At 39.9% G+C, this 17,511-nt stretch overlaps 1 protein-coding gene across 1 annotated transcript in view; it reads left to right on the top strand.

The window, feature by feature from the left end:
* Positions 1-6,782: 6,782 nt before the first annotated feature.
* Positions 6,783-17,511, top strand: part of LOC105475788 (MyoD family inhibitor domain containing) — a 91,304-nt gene continuing 80,575 nt past the window's right edge. The window contains exons 1-2 of the mRNA XM_011731284.3: positions 6,783-7,262; positions 7,555-7,755. Coding sequence (XP_011729586.1) covers positions 7,662-7,755 — 94 coding nt within the window. The 5' untranslated portion in view covers positions 6,783-7,262; positions 7,555-7,661. The remainder of the gene's footprint in view (positions 7,263-7,554; positions 7,756-17,511) is intronic.

The following is a 17,511-nucleotide window of genomic DNA, read 5'->3' as shown; positions in this document are numbered from 1 at the left end:
AGAAAGAGAGAAAGAAAGAAAGAAAGAAAGAAAGAAAGAAAGAAAGAAAGAAAGAAAGAAAGAAAGAAAGAAAGAAAGAAAAGAAAGAAAGAGAAAGAAAGAGGAGGAAGGAAGGAAGGAAGGAAGGAAGGAAGGAAGGAAGGAAGGAAAAGGGAAGGAAAGAAAAAAAACCTGTACAACATGCTACTCTACTGTGAACTGTGGGCTATTGTAACACAATGGTCAGTATCCATATATCTAAACAACAACAACAAAAAGGTAGAGTAAAAATATGGCATAAAAGATAAAAACTGGTATACCTGCATAAAGCAGTTCTGTTACAATCTTATGGGACCGCTGTCATATATGTCATCCATTGTTGACTGAAACATTGTTATGTTGCTCATGACTGTAGTTTTGTTGCAATCCTGCTTTTTAAATTTAGCATGTATTTCTTAATACAAAACTTGGAGAAATAGGGGCACTGATTCAAATGTCAGAGATGGTATTTTCTTTCTTTACTTGAGAATTTAAATGAGTTTAGGGGTTATAGTAACAAAAGAATCCTCATCTTCTACACCATTTTAAACATTTTTGTCATGATCATCATGCTGACATTATTTTCAACTGCAGTTTCAGCAGATCGGTCATTATTTTCAGGAGCTCCTTGTATTGAAAACTTTTCACAATTTTTATTCTCCTGGTATATCTAGGTTCAGTTTCTAAGTATGAAACAAATGTCTACTTACTGTCTACTGCGTATGTTATGACCATTTTCATTTCTGTCTTCAGTCATGTTGCTTTTATCTGACAAGTGCCACTGTATGCCTTAACATCTCCCTCCCTTCCTTTAAAACACAAGAAGGAAAGTACAGTGACAGCAAGGAGAGACCCTGAAAGCCAGTGCCCCAGGCCAGAGAAGTCAGCCAACTGAAAGGGACACTAACTGAGACCTTGGAGAGGACTAATTCAGCAACAAGAGACTTTATGCCGGGTTCTTCGGTTACCCATTCACAACAGAAAATCTTTGGAACTTAAAAATACAACAACAGGCATGACCTTACTTTGCCATCACTTAGAAATGATGGATTCATTTACATGCATTATCCAGATAGCTGGAGCAAGAAGCCTCGATGACAAGAAATTTAGGCTCCCAAGACTGGCTCTGTAATTAATCCAGGAACTGACCTTTGCCAAGTCATTTAACTTCTCTGGGGCTTTCATATTTCTTTGTCTTTGTAAGTGTTACTTCTATCTGGAATTCCCTAACTTCTTTGACAGGCAACTTACTCATCCACAATACTCAATTTGGTATTATCTTCTTTCTAAAATGTACCCTGACTCTCCCCACCTATGCCTGAGCTGAGTTACGTAGGTGCTACTTCCTTTTTGCTCCTGCAGTATGGTAAGTATTTGGGTGACTGTTCTGCTGCTACATTGCGCCTTCTTCTGCCTCTGGCCTTACAGACCATGAATTCTCAAAAGACTAAAACAGTATTTCTTCTACACTTGAAACTCTAGTGTCTGGCATGTGGTTTGACATATAGTAAACATTCAATATATGTTTGTTGATCCTAGTGAGTAAACTTTATGTCTTTGTATTTTTTTTAATACATCAAATGAAGGAGTTGGGCAAAACTGGTGATTTTTAAACTTTTAAAAAGCAGAAGAACCAGTTGTTTCAGTTAAAATTTAAGAGAAGGACTAATACGTTATGGAGAAAAGGAAGAAAGTGCTCTACTCTAAGAGCAGGCTTCCAGAAACCTGCGCACCTGACCTCCCCTGCACCTGATTGCACCTGACACAGTACTAGGAGGTGGAGCAATGCGATCAAGACAGCTTGGCCTGAAATTATGATTGCTAATTCCCCTTGCAGCTGTAAAATTGTCATTCTGTGGAATTTACTCTTTCAAGTAGCAACCTTTTTTTAAAGGAATTTTTGAACATGTTTGAAAGAGTTTTTCCTGGAATGTAAAAAGATTGACCTGATCCCCTAAAAACAGAATATAGCACTCATATAACTAACTGACTCTTTCCTTAATGACTCAGGCTCTCATTAGGAGCATAGACTATTTCACGAAGCTGAATTCACAAAGGCGTTGTTACAACATGTTTATTTTCCTGTACCTTCGTTGTCTGTCAGCTGTCATCTCTCCTGCTGTCAGTTTTTCTGACCTAATAGCTCCCTTAGCTAATCCCTTCCCCTCCATGTCCCTGCGCCCTAAGTTTTCTTCTTCTAAAACACTGTGAGCTGAAACAACAGAAAATAAAGTTTGATTAGAGGTGTGTATTCACAAAAGAACAAGTAAGATTTGAGAAGGATTATGTCTTTTGTGTTGGCACTTTCTGAACATCGTGAAGGTTATTTTAGGTATTTAGTATGTTGCTGTTATTTCCTGGTTTCTAGGTCATTGGGTTTGGAGATTGCTAAAGTCCTGCTTCTAACATAAATGAGGTAAATATATTTTCCAGAAAAACTACCCTTGATATAATCTGGGAATGACTCTTTAAAGGTAAAATGTTTTTTTTTTAAACAAAGAGGGTATTTGAATGTAAACTCTTAATGTATGTTTGCTTATAAATCATACCCAAGTACTTTTGTACAAATGTGCAATACACTGTATAAAAAGATACTCAAAAATAGAAATTAAAAATTATAACATAAAAACATATATAAATGCTCACTCTAATATTTTCTGCCCACATTTCAGTAGATTGCCTTATGCATCCCTTGGAATGCCCTTACAATTACACACCCCAGTTGTAGACCTTTGGTTTAGATACCTATGTAAGGAGATTAATTTTGACTTTACTAGGCAAATAAGCCTCTGCCCAAGTGAAAACTAATTTAGCTGCTTTTCAAGACATCAAATCAAATTTCTTTATCTCCAGAGCCTAATATGTGGCCTACTATATAGTAGATGCACAATAAATGTTTGATGAATGTTTAATGAATGAATGATGAAGATTAAGTAGTCCATAAGGATGCTTTATAAACTCTTTTAATTAGTTCTTTATTTCATTTGCTTAGCTCATGTCAGACCTCTTTCACAATGTGTTCACATACTATTATATAATCATTAGTGTGCACACCACTAGGCAGGAATGGTTGTAAGGCACACAAGAATTTCAAAGGCAGGGGGATTGATCCAGGGTAGGGCATTGAGTTTCACCAGCAAGCTGATACCCCTGGAGAATTTCCACCCCCCCAGATTAAGATAGCGTAAGACATGGAAAAATCTAGCTTAATAAAGACAACCCAGGGGGATCTGGGGTAGCAAGTGGGGCACTGACAGTAGTAGTACTTAAACAGTAGTGGTTCTCCAAACCAAGTATTATGTCACTGGGAAGGATGTGGAGAAAGTGAGAGAGGCAACTAAGGATACATGTGGATTGAGTTCCAGGGCACTTTTTACTGTGCACAGTTGCCTTTTGCACTCTGATAACCTGCTAGTTAGTGAAGTACCATTTATATGCTTATAATCCAGTCCCATGTCCAGCAGCCTATGTAGGACAGTTCCAATTAGGTGTCTCACACGTGCTGCATCATTTACATGGTTAGCTCAGGAGCTTTCCCCAAAAACTGTCTCTCCTGAATGTTTTCATCTCTGTAGGTCATACCACCGTCATTGACCTAGATGCAGAAAGCTGGCAGTTGCTCTCGATTCCTCTAGCTTCCTCATCCTTTATCCCTATCTACTTGGCTCCATTCCCTCTGCCAGCATCAGCCCTTGCCTCCAGATTGGACTCCCTAGATCCACTCTCAGTCCTCCAAACAATTTTATGCATAATACCGGAGTGGCTTTTATAAATAGTAACTTAGAAAATATGTCTCCCCCTTCTAGAGTCTGAATGTTTGTAGTCCCCCAACATTCATATGTTGAATCCTAATCATCAAGGTGATAGTATTAGAAGGTGGGGCCTTGGGAAACTCTTGTGTGTCTGTTTTTTTTTGAGACAGGATCTTGCTTTGTTGCCAAACTGGAGTGCAGTATCCCATATAGCTCACGGTAACTTCCAACTCTTGGGATTGAGTGATCCTCCCGCTTCAGCCTCTAGAGTGACTGGCTACAGGAGTATGCCACTATGCCCTGCTAATTTTTTAAAAACAATTTTGTAGAGATGGGGTCTTTGTATGTTGCCCAGGCTGGTCCTAGAGTGCTTGCCTCAAAAGATCTCCCTGCCTTAGTGTGAGCCACCACACCTGGCCTCTTGTGTCTTTTTGTTAGGACATTAATTCCATTCATGAGGGCTCCACTCTTATGACCTAGCTACTTCCCAAAGGCCCCACTTACTAACACCGTGACATCAGGGGCTAAGATTTCAGCATATGAATTTTGGGGAAACACAAACTTAGTTCATGACACTGAGTGAAAGAATGAGAGATGAACGTACAGGAGTGCTTGTCAGGAAACAAACTAAGCAATCAGAACAAGCAAGTGCAGCCAGGGATGTGGGAAATGGGAGGTGTAAGGGACACTCAGGAGCCCACACTTAACTCCTGGCATATCAGACACCAGGATAATGGCATTAAGACCACTTCTAGATCCTCCAGAAGGAAGACCTGGGTTACCTAGGGATGCAGGATAGCCTGCAAGAGAGACAGATCTGAGTTCTAATCCTGAAGGTACAATCTTGGCAATTTACTTATAGGGCAGATGGACAGATAAAAGAATTCATTGAGTTCATTTGCGTCAGGTGCATGGCATGACAACCTGGTATTTTGATGTGACCCTTTTGATACAGTCATTATGCCATGCTAAGCTTTACCCCTCAAGGTGCTTCTGTGTAAATAGTAATAATAGTTGATACTTTTGAACACTTTTTCCCTTATTTGACAGTCTTCCAAATTCTATAGGAAAACTACCTGACTTAGTGCTCAAAAAGAAACTCTATGAAGAATTTCATTCTCATATTATGAGGCAAGCACGGTATAGAGTGGGTGACTAACTGTCCGAAGTCACACAGCTGAACGAGGTACAGTATTTGACAACCTTGGTGATTCTACCCTACAGCTTCTCATTTGCTCCTAATGTTATTTTAATTTTGTGTCTTCTCCATTAAAGAGTAAGATTTTAAAATTTAATTTAAGGAATATCTATGGAATCAATCACCACGTGTGCATTATTAAGGACTGTGTGAAATTAAGTGAACAAATATTTATCATTGATTATGACTTTCTAGAAGAAAGCTGTAACTTCTTTATATTATTGCACCTTAACATCTTTGTGAGAGAATTTTAAAAATAGGGCAAGGAATGGTACAGGGATAAAACAGAATTTTCCAGAGCAGGTAAATTTTGAGTGCAGATGATGCTACAGTTGGCTCTGAGACGTCCTAAATGTTTGTTCTCTGGTGGTGATGAAGTCATCTTCAGAATTGATCTGCTTCCATCAGACAAATTCCAAATAGTCCAGGCTCCTAGACAAGTTTTCAAGAGAGTTAATGCACTTGAATTCATACCATTTCGGAAATCTCCACATGAAAAAAAAAAATGTTAGTTATGGGTCGTGGGGCAAAGTGTCATTTGTCTTTTTGGGGAGTATGGTCTGAATGACTGTCATCAGCAACTTTGAAGGCTGTTTTTTTTTTTTTTTTTTTTTTTTTTTCCTGTGGTGGAGTCTTGCTCTTATCGCCCAGGCTGGAGTGCAATGGCACGATTTCAGCTCACTGCAACCTTTGCCTCCTGGGTTCAAGCGATTCTCCTGCTTCAGCCTCCCAGTAGCTAGAATTACCAGTGCCCGCCACAATGCCCAGCTAATTTTTCTATTTTTAGTAGAGATGGGGTTTCATCACGTTGGCCAGGCTGGTCTCGAACTCTTGACCTCAGGTGATCCACCCGCCTCACCCTCCCAAAATGCGGGGATTACAGGCGTGAACCACCGCGCCCGGTGAAGGCTGGCTTTTTTATGATTATTGAAATCAAGTTAGAGTGCACTGTCTCTTCATAGGTAACAAATCATTGTCAACAATTGGAATCAATTCCAATGCGCTTTCTGAAGAAATGAAATTTCTGGGATATTATTAACGATGCACTGTGAATCCAATGTACATTTTCTTCAATTTTGATAACGTTACTGTGATTCCTCGCTTGTCCAAGAGAATCGAAGAATCAGTTCGTTCTAGCTTTCTACAAATGAATTCTGCATTTCACTCAAAATGAAATAAAGAGCAAGATTATCTGAGTATACCATTAAAGTACTATATATCTGTAAATTACTTTACACTTGCTATTCTCAGCTCATCAGATTAAGCTACAATCAGAATGTGTCATTTATAAACGGAAAGTTGATCAGCTTTTTACTTCCGACCACAAGTTTATCTCCCCTCAGATACCACTGATCCATTGAGGCATTCAGCTTGCCATAGGCCAGGCTGGGGCCAGTACCAGGGCATCCACAAGGGTGCCAACCTTGTTTGCCTGGATTCCTCCAGCGGATTCGTGCAGCTGCAACTGGTTTTACCTGATCAGGAATCCTGTTTGACCGAAGAGTAATTTAGAAGCCAGAGATGAAGTGAGTAAACGTTCAACCCACGGGTAAAGGTTTCAAACGCACACTTTGTCTATCCCACCAGAAAAGTTCGATACTGTAATAGTGTTTTCGTTTCTCCTTGTCCCCCCTAAAGGTTTTCCTCAGGATAGTCCCAAAGCCTCCGTCGGTCTGGGGGCAGGAATAAGGAGAAGGGATGAGGTGACTTTTTGGACGGGGTAGGGGGACGTCTAGGCAGCCAGGGACCTGCCCATTCACTCCTCTTTCCCAGCCCCGGGAGGGCGCAGCGCCCGGGTGGGGAGCCCGCGCCAGCCCAGGCCGGCTCTGGCCTCCTGACCCAGACAGCGCAGGGCGCTAGGGATCGCTCGGCCGAGCTCGGGTCGCGCCGCCCTCAGCCTCGGGGCCACCAGCCGAGAGTTCGAGGCCTCCCCGATCCGGATGTGATGAAAAGGAGCAACAGAGGGAGAAGTGTTTCAGGAGTGTAGGAGTGGAAGGGGGGAAAGAGAGGCAGAGAGGGGGAAGGCCCCCTTGCAGGGGAGCCGGCTGGAGTGAGCTGGCTGGAAAGAGGGGGCGGAGTGCGCGGAGTCACAGCCGCCACCGCTGCCGCAGTTGCCGCCACTGCGGCGTCTGGGCTGAGCCTGAGGGAGGCGGGAGGGACGCGCAGGGGCGGCCGCTGCCGTCGTCAGGCCACCGGGGCGAAAATGCGGCCGCTGCCGGAGCCTCGCTAACTTTCCGAGGCGGAAGAGGAGGAGGAGGAGGAAGGGGCTTGGAGCGACTCGGGGGGATGCGGAGGTAGGTGGTCGTCTCTGGGCCGGGAAGAGGAGGGGTTTGATCCTTATCCCCAGGCTTCTCCCAAACCCGATCTCTCTTTCCAGCCCCTCCCCGCTGGGTCCACCTCGGAACCCCGGGACCCCGCCGCTGTCAACTTGCGTTGTAACAGTTTTCCTCGCTAGTTTCAAATCAAAACTTCCCCGGGGTGGAGTTTGAGGGAGGGAAGTGGAGGCGGAGGGAACGTCCCGCAGGGGTGGTGTGCTCTTCTCTAAAAACATTTTTTTTTTTAAATTTTTGTATATTTTTCCGCCAGAAGCAGTCAGTTCCCTGCACCCAGCACCTCACAGCCCTTCCTCCGGGCGCCCTGCGGGGCGGCGAGCTAGGCAGCAGCGGCGCGGCGCGGGCTTGGCGGAGCGGCCCATGTCCGGCGCGGGCGAAACCCTCGCTCCCGGGCCCGCGGGGCCGCAGCGCGCGGCCGAGGCGGGCGGCGGCCGGCTGGGCTCCACAGCCCAGGGTGAGTGCGCGCTTGCCAGTGGCAAGCTTCTTTGTCATTGTTGCCTTTTTCAGTTTGCTCACACGTGTACAGATGGGGGTAGGTGGAGTGCTGTGAGGAGGGGCTCCCGCCTCATAGTTGAGAACTTTTGCACAGTTCGCGTTACTCAGGCAAGTTCTTCAGGATCCTTGCCCTAGATCAACAACCGGGTAAGAGGGCGGGATCCGTTGGTCCCTCCACTCCCCCTTCGTTTGGTTGCGAAGAAACAGGATGACAGCATTGCTTCTTTCTTAAGCATATGCATGTTTGGGCCTAAGACTCAATGTGTAGGTTCTGAAGCGCTTCTCCTCTAGGTCACTTCAGCAGATCCAGGACTGCCCTAGCTCTCTGAACAAGCATGCGCTCACTCCGTTTCATCTTTCTGTTTCTTGTTGGCTCCTCTACGACCCAGTTGATAGTTCTGTTTTCTGTGACCAATGGCTTTGGAATGGCTTATGCATGTTTTCAATAACTGGTTTGTTTTGAAATAAACAAGGTTTATAAGAAACACTTTCCAGGAATGAATTAGCTTCTTTGTGTTCTTCCAAAGTGTAAACACACACAGCCTATAAAATACTCTTGCGTCTGGGGAACTTCCATAACAAGCTTCTAAACGAGTTGAACTTTTCTTCTCTTGAAGGCCATATACTTCAGGTTTCCATTGGTGACAGAGAGGAAAGTTCTTAAACTTCTAATGCATTTTACTCTAAGGATGGTTTTGAGCTACATAATTCTGTCACTGATATATCAGAACTAAGTAATTTTTCCAGTGCTCAAAAACCTACCATATACCCTTGATTTTAGGCATATCTGATAGCTTTATTTCCCACTTCTAGTACTAATGTAGTGAATCTTAGGGAGACTTTTTTAAGGCAGCAAAATTGGGAAAGGAGTTAACTTTCAAGCCATAATAGGTAAAAGCAGAAAATGTCTGTGGTTAAATTAAAATGTTCTGGTACCCAGGGCTGTTAAACTGAATTATATTTATCATTAATTTTTGCCTCTAAATGAGTGACTCCGTTTTCTAAACAGAGAAAATAAAAATGATGAAGTGCAGAAAATCAGAGAACTAGAATGATAAACATATGTTTTCTCAGAAGCAGCCCATGTTCTCCACATTGTATTGTCAGCACAATCATTTTCCTGTCATTAGGCATGCTGTTAGTAGTCATATCGACTCATTGATGGGCTATTTATGCTCACACTTGAGCTGCTAATCACTATTGTTAAACTAGGCTTATGTCAAAAATCAACATCAAACACCCAAGGAAAATAATTTGATTTGGAAATAGCTAATATCTACAATATCCAACTTTAATAGTTTGCATTTTTAAAATCATCTGGGAGAATGTGCAGTGGTACTTGTATCTGTGCATTAGAATGCTGGATTGTGTCATGTGATCTGACCTTAAGAACCAGAGCATCTAGAATGGCCTGAAGTAGCACATTTGTTGGGTACAACACACATTATCAGTGTAGAAACTCTTGGGTTTCTACCTGAAACTCTTGGGTTTTACCTGAAAATTGCCTTAGCTTTAGCAACATAGTTAGACATTTTTAAAAATTATTATTAGTTTAACTTTGATTGAAAACTTTCTTTAAATGAGAATCAATGTAATTTAAACAAAGTTGATTTTTAAAAAGAAAATCTGCAGAATCTTGTTAAAATACTGTATTTTAAACAGGCGATCTCATAAGGTGTATTTAAAGAAAGAAATTCTTGGAGCAAATGGGTAGAGGAAAGCTTCAAGGGAAGCTTGGTTAGGTTGGTTTTATTGATAAAGACATTTGTGAAGAAGCTTTGCTCGAAGGCCACTCTACTCTTAAGCCCTTTCTCAAGTTCTTTTATCCTCTTGCTTCTGTCCTTGGATTCTTTGTCATCCTTTCTGAAGAATAGCTTAATAATTCTTCAGTAGGATATGGCTGCTTAGTTAATAGAAACCCAATTTTTAAATTCTTTATATTAAAGTCAGTAAGAAAGGTGGCATTTTAAATACAAATTAACAGAAAAAAAATTATTTCAGAGCATGAAGGATATGATCAAGTCTATCTCTGCAAAGTTAAATATACATATATAGGTTAATAATGACATTTACAAGCTCTACATTTATTACTGTACTATATTGTGATGAGCTATCCATACTGTTAACCAAAGGCATGGAACATTACAGTTGAAAGTAATTTTAGGGATTCTCTAATCTGAACTCCACATCAAGTCTAAAATTCAGTTCTACATCCTTTTAGGTGTTTTGTTAAAAAAACCTGTAGTGCAGCCCATTCTAGTATTAACATTAAGAATTAGAAAGGTTGTCCATATTAAGCGCATACTCCCCCTCCTTAAAATTTCTGCCTTTTTGCTGTGGTTCTGCAAGCTTTTCTATTGTTTTGAAAGCATTAAAAAGCATTACAAATCTTTCCCATGTGTTTTGAAAATAGTTACAGAGCAGGGACACAAGCTTACATGCTCCAGGCTGTAAGAGAGAACCAGGATAGATGTCAAACAGTATGGAGCAATGGGGAGTTTAGGGAACTGGAGAGCTCATGGACCAGGAAACAACATTCCTCAGTTTTAGCTAATTGTTGCCATGTGGGTTAGTATCTTCAGATATTTCAAGTGATACTGGAAATCCAGATCTGTATGTATTATCTCTCCATTTTTAAGGGTTTGCAACTAATTAAACACAAATTTTGTCCGGGCCAAACTAAACAACCACCACTGTAGGCTGGATGTGGCCTCTGAGCAGCTGATTTGTGATCTCTCTTACAGAAAATAGAAAGTAAACATGCAATTTAAAGCTATATTCTTATTTGTGACTACCTTGTGAAATGTTGATTTACTTTCTCATGCAAAGTACTTGTATACATGTCTTGATAGGTGAAAAGCCATTTGAATTATACTTAATTTTATTTTAAGAGAGAATGGATCTTGTTTATGTGGTCCCTCTAATTGCCATTTGTCCTGTTTTGATTAAGTATTTTAAAATTTGTGTTATAAAACAACATTGAAAATGTAGGTATTTGACCTTTGGTGCAATAGTTACTAGAACTCCTATAATCCAAAGAGCCTTTGAATTAATTGCTTCTTTCATAAGTTTGAGATTTGTAACTAGAGAGGTCTTTAGAAATAATTTAATCCAGCCTGCTCATTTTTTAGATAAGGGAAAGGATGTCCAAAGAATTTAAGTGACTTGCCCAAGGTCTTATATTCAGTCACTAGCAAGAAATCAGGGTGGAAGCACAAATTATAACATAAATTGTATGCCATTGTGATAAATGCAGTTGAAGTAGAGAGTCAGTTCAACCTTTTTATAGGGCTGGATTCATTGACAACAGGCTTGGGATATCATGAATCACTTGAGCTTGTTCCCATCCCTGTATCTTTCCCCCAACCCCCGCCACATTACATTTGCCAAGATGTAGACCGTTGGACTCTGAGTGCTGGAATATACTTTAATGTGATAATGTGTGATTTAATGCACTCTTCTCTCATGGGAGAGTCCTCTGAGACTATTAGGCGGACTTCTCTTAGCAGGATGCAAAATGCCAGTGAAGTTAATTAAAAATAATCTAAAATAGAAGCTGGGGAGAAAATCAAGTTGAAATTACATAAGAAGAGCTTTGACTTAGAAGCTTAGCTGAGTTGTCAGTAGCTTATAGAGGCTAATCAGATTTTCTTTTTGGGAAGCCAGTTTATTTCAATGTACATAATGTATACTTGTACATATCTGTAGTCTTCTATTTTTATCATATTATTTTATCCTTTTGACTAAGGATGGCATTTCACAGAATGTGTCATCTTTGAACAGCTTCTAATCCTGGTTCTCTACTGGGGACAATTTTGTTCTTCAGGAAACATTTGGCAATATCTGGAGGCATGTTTGATGGTCATAATGGGGGTGCTACTAGCATCTAGGAAGTGGAGGTCAGGGGCACTTCTGAACATTCTGTAATGCATAGGATAGGACAGCCTTTACAAGAAAGAATCACCAGTAATGTTGAGATTGAGAAACCCTGCTATCCTTGAGGCAACTGACGTTTTTGGCTTCATCCCAGACTTACAGAATTAGGATCTCTGGATGTAAGAGCCAAGAATTTGCATTTTAATCAAGCTTCAGGTGCTTCTTAACTCCAGTTGAGAACCATTGTTTTATAGGCTTTAATCTCTAAAAAGATGTGTTATATTGAAAGACTTTTAAAAAGTCTTTTTTTTTCTTCTTTTCTTTTTTTTTGGAGGGAAAGGCTTCAGAAAGCTTTTTAAAAGTTCAGCTTTTCAAGTTCCAAAGTTTAAATTGTTATCACTCCATGTAAACTCTCTAATGATCCTCTCCAAGATTTTTATCGTATGCTTCAATTCATCCTCAAAATACTGCTGCATAGTCATCCTCAAAAAAGCTTATTTATTTTCATAATTATATGCAGTATAATACAAATACATTTTGAACATTATAAAAGAAATGCAAAAGTAAAATTTAAAAAGGATAACAGACTAAATACATAGAATTTTAATATTTATTTTACTATCTCAGCAGATATTCTTGCTATCCTATACTTTGGGGACTCCAACATATGGCAAAACAAGGAAAGAAGTCTCCAGTTTTCGCATGAGTTGTGTTCCATTGTAAATTGGACTTTTGGAACCTGGATTCTACTTTCTCATAGAAACAGAGTGATAAATTATATTTAGTTCCCTAATAAAGGTCATAAGATTGTTAGAATTAAGTTTTATTAAATTGTGTGTGCCTATAATAACTCACAGAAAACATACTATTATAAAACTGGCAGCAAATACAAATAACCAAGAATAAAATTAAACTGAATAGAAATTGGTTTAAAACACTTTTTGAATACAGTTGCTTGAGGAAGGACAGGCTTAATCAGAAGAATATAGAAAGACATGTAGATTTGAAAGAGGATTTGGGAACATTTTCAATTTAGAAAATGAGTCTTTTAACTTATACTTCTAATTTTTTATGTCTAAAGGACCTAATGTACATTTTATGATTTTAGTTATACAAGTGGAGGGCTTATCAGCTGGGCATATTCATTTTCCCTTTGTTAAAAAAAGAACTAAATGAGTAAGAGAAGGATGTAACTGGGAAAAAAACTAAAAAGGGAGGAAGGAAGTGGTTAAAGAAGATATATCTGTAAATTTAAGAAAGCATTTGGAGAGGTTGACCTGTTTTAGTTGAGAACTGTGAAAAAAAAAAAAGTTCTAAGGAATAGCATGGTACATGCTGAGCCTGTGGCTGGCATATTAAGGAAATCAGTGCCATAGTAGAGGCAGAAAGAAAGTGTGACGGCAGAACATGGGTAAGAGAAAATGTCTCTAGTAGGGGATTCGGAAAAGCCTCAAGAAAAGTTTTGATTTGAGTTGGACCAGGAAGCATAGCATGGTTGTAGGACTCAGCTCTGTGGAGATACCTGGTAGCAAAGAAGGCTTGGGGGAGATGATTACAGAATATTGGGTACTTCACCAAGACCATTGTATGGGCTGTATGAAGGGGCACAGAACAAGGTAGGCTAAAGTCAGTTCAGGAGGGCCCTGATTCTCTTGCTGAGGAGCTTGCATATGTCTTCTGTAGGAGTTGGTGACCACTGATTTTTCTTAAGAAGAAAAGGACAGGACCCACTGGTGTTTTTAGGAAAACTGTTCTGGTGACAGTTCATAGAATGGTTTTGGGGGAAGAAGCAAGAGTGGAGGCAGTGATTATAATAGGCTGACAAAAGATTAGAGTACTTACGGCAGCATTAGCAGGAGTAAAATTGAGGAAATTGATTTAAGAACAATAGCAAAAGTAGGATAGAGCTTTACTTAGCTGTGAGAATCCCTGAGGGAATAGATTTTTACTTACTCATCTTTGAAACTCCTGAGACCAAGCACAGTGTCCACATTCTGATGAATTGATATGATTGGGTAAAAGATATAGATATAGATGTCTGTCTGTCTGTCTATCTATCTATCTATCTGTCTGTCTGTCTATCTATCTATCTATCTATCTATCTATCTATCTATCTATCTATCTATCTTGAGATGGAGTCTTACCCTGTCGCCCAGGCTGGAGTGTAGTGGCGTGATCTCGGCTCACTGCAACCTCCATCTCCCAGGTTCAAACAATTCTTCTGCCTCGGCCTCCTGGGTAGCTGGGACTACAGGTGTGTGCCACCACACCTGGCTAATTTGTATTTTTTAGTAGAGATGGGTTTCACTATATTGGCCAGGTTGGTCTCAAACTCCTGACCTTGTGATCCTCCTGCCCCAGCCTCCCAAAGTGCTGAATTACAGGCGTGAGCCACAGTTCCTGGCCGGTGGTTGGGCAAAATATTTTATATGGGAGATGGTGGAAAAGTAGAAATTTAAGGTAATTCATAAGTTTGCTTTGGAGCCTGAGTGGAAGCCTAGGAAGAGCTGTTGAGCCTTCTTAGTCACAGGAGCATTGGATATTTGGTGGATACAAAAGATGAAAAGAGTTTTGGTTTGTTTAAGGAGAAACAGGGTGCATGGAAGACTTCTCTTGCTTGGATGGGTGGATTGAGTACACTCACTGTGCACTAATGAGAAGAAAGCCAGAAGATAGAGGGAAATTGAAGAAGAAAGGAGATGGAGGAAGGAGGAAGTGGTGCAGTAGGTATTTGTAAGGGAAAGATAAAAATTCTGGGAAGGAATGGGATGAAGAGACCAGTGTTTGGAAAGTTGGGAATGTTCCTCTTTGAGATGGAGGTGGGAGAAAAGGATAGGTGATAATCTAGACAAAATTTGATATGAAAATAAATATTGAGGGCCTATATCCTGGCAAAGTAAATGGTAACAATTTCTGAGAGCAAAGGAGGTTATGATGAATCAAGAAATTTGAGATGTCTGGAAAAGATTTGGAAGAGGGAAGAATTAAAGAGGTAGTCAATCTGCGGCAAATAAAGTGCCTGCTGGGTAACACAAAGAGATTAACTAGGACTGAATGGCATGAATTCTTAGTGGAAGTGATCAGCATGGTTGATTGTCTTTCTCAGCCAAGGAGCATGCAGGAGCTTGGGAAGGGAAACAGATAGAATGGATTTTGCAGTTAGCACAGGGTTAGAGGTTGGCAGGGTGGGAGTGATGAGAGGACGACAAGGGATGTGTATCACGCATGTGTGGGAAGAGTGTGTTTATGTTAACTCGTCTTGTATTCCAGGCTGGGAAGATAATCCAGAGACCAGAAATGCGATTGACAGACTAAGACTTCTGGCGATAAAAAATTATGGCTGTTGCTTTGTTTGGTCAGTTCACATACAAGGATTTAATATATATGATTGAGTGACCTTTACAGGGCTATGAGGGAAGCTGTGGAATTTTTGGGTGTGTAAAGGCTTTTCCTGTTTCTTTGAACCTCGTTTCCTGGATCTTGTTGAGATGATTTCATGGAAAGAAGACCTAATAACAGTGTACGATTATTTTACTGGATTATATTTCTATAATAATAAAAGGTTTGGGGATAACAAGGAAACTTCAATTGACACAATCTAAAAGTTAGGCCATTTGCAAATACAAAGTTATTTAGAACAACAACACATGAAACAGGTAAAAAAAATTCAACCAGATTATCTTTCTGAGACAATGTAAGTATTCTCTTGTACAAAGGCAGAGGATAAATCAAGTGATTTCTATGTTTCTACTTCTCAAAGTATTCGGTTTTTATTAAGAGAATATATTATGTACTGACTAGATTCTAGATTTTGGACAGTTTAACTACAGTGATTCATTAGAGTAGATCAAAGAAAGATGCTGCAGCCCTTCTGTCTTAAACAGTGCTATGTGTATGCACCAGTGTTTTGGATACTTGATCTCTCTCCCTCCCTCCCCTTTTCCTCCTCCCTCTCCCTCTCTCTTTGTCTTTCCAGTAACTTTACTGAAGTTACTTAAACTTTTAATATCTTCTTTTTACATTAGCCTACATGTCCTGTAGGAGGAAAGCTTTTTAACCTTAAGTTTTTGAAGTCTAGTTATATTTTATAGATTCTTCTTCTAATCACTTAGGGTTTGCTAAGTAGAAACTATGAGAAGAGTTATTTTAACATGAATTTAATTTCGTTTGTGGTTTTTACTTACAGTCTACTTCTGTTTTCAGATTCACACCCACATGATCTCAAGTGAGATGATTCATATGCACGTGCTTTTATGCCCAATTAGTTTCAGGAACAAAGTCTGAAATTAATTTTTATGCTAGCACATATATTTTACTATTGAGAGATTTGAATGGGAAAACCCTGCCCACAAATACTTTTCGGTGTGCCTACAAGGTCCTGTGAAAATTAAGAATGTATAGTTTTGTCCACAAGGAATTTCTCAACAGGATGAGAGAGGATGAGACACAAATGTGTACTAAATTAAATTGCAACCTCTTACTGAAATATCGATTCAAGATTAGAATAACAGCCATGTGACAGATTAATTTATGGCCAGATGCCAACTACTGGTATCATCTCGGAGCAGGTAAATTTAGAGTTTGAGAGAGGATTTCAGGATGGCGAGAAGGAATCAGTTGTGTCTAATTTGGACTGCTAGTGACCATAGTTAAAGAATACACAGTTTGTAGGGTTTTTTGGTGAGAATTATGCTGGGTTGAGCCTTGAAACTAAGGTACCTTGTGGTCGAGCGGGTGACAGGCTCTCTGAAACTAGGTGGCAGAGTATGAAGGAACCAGCTTCCTCTCTTTACTTTTGCCACTCCGAGGCATTGTCCTCCTACTCTTTTTCATGGCGAATCAGCCTGATCTTTCTGGTGTTTGTAAACGTAGACACTGCTTTTGGGTCTCTATAAAAATAGTTCTTATTTCTTTCATTATCCAAGCAATACATAAAATCTGACGGGTTGTACTATTTATTTCTCATGGGGATACAAGAGAAAATTATTAGGCATGAGAAAGTATGGGAGTTTACAACATAAAATATATACAGTGTTCAAATAACTATATCAGTTTTTCATCAATATGCAAAATGGATATAATTTGTACATCAGCTAAGGAGTAACATATTTAATCTTGGTGTTAGGAAAGTATTTTTGATTGGAGGGTAAAGAGACTGAGGCACTGGTAGTGGGTGTGGAAAAGAAAGTATAGATTTGCGAGAAATTGGGGAGTTATTACTAGCAGGATCTGGTAATTGATTATTTTGGAATAGACGACATAAAAAGAAAATAAAGAGTTGAAGGAGATTCTGTGACTACTATTAACTAAGACACAGGCAACAGTTATGGAAACAGGCAGGAAGAGAAGAAAAGTGTTGATGAATTTTGGGAAATTTTGAGTCTGAGTTGCTAAAGATATATTTATGTAGAGTTAAAACTTCAAATCTGTAGCTCAGGATAGGTGTCAGGGCTAGGATAATGGATCTACAAGTTATCTTCCTGAAATTTACTGAAACTGTAGAAGCTGATGAGACTGCAAAGACGGTAGAGCCAGAAGAATATAGGTTGTGGTCTTAGAGGATAATCTAAAGAACTAATTCCTCCACAGGAAGGATGGGGAGGGCCCAGAAATTGAGAGGCTGAGTTAGTGAAGTTTATAAGAAGTTCCCAATTTGGGCCTTTATGAAAATTGACAGAGGACACACCTTCTGATTTCAATTCTATATCTACCATTCTGAAGTCCCAGAAATTAATTTCAATATACTTCAAATTCACTTACAATTATCTTATTTGTGCCTTCACCACTATTAGAAAAACTCTTCCCTGTCCTCTATTTATTTCAAGATCAGACTCAAATC

This window comes from Macaca nemestrina, chromosome 4 (assembly GCF_043159975.1).
Source record: "Macaca nemestrina isolate mMacNem1 chromosome 4, mMacNem.hap1, whole genome shotgun sequence".
In the NCBI taxonomy this organism is placed as follows: Eukaryota; Metazoa; Chordata; class Mammalia; order Primates; family Cercopithecidae; genus Macaca; species Macaca nemestrina.
This window is presented reverse-complemented; position numbering and strand designations above follow the sequence as displayed.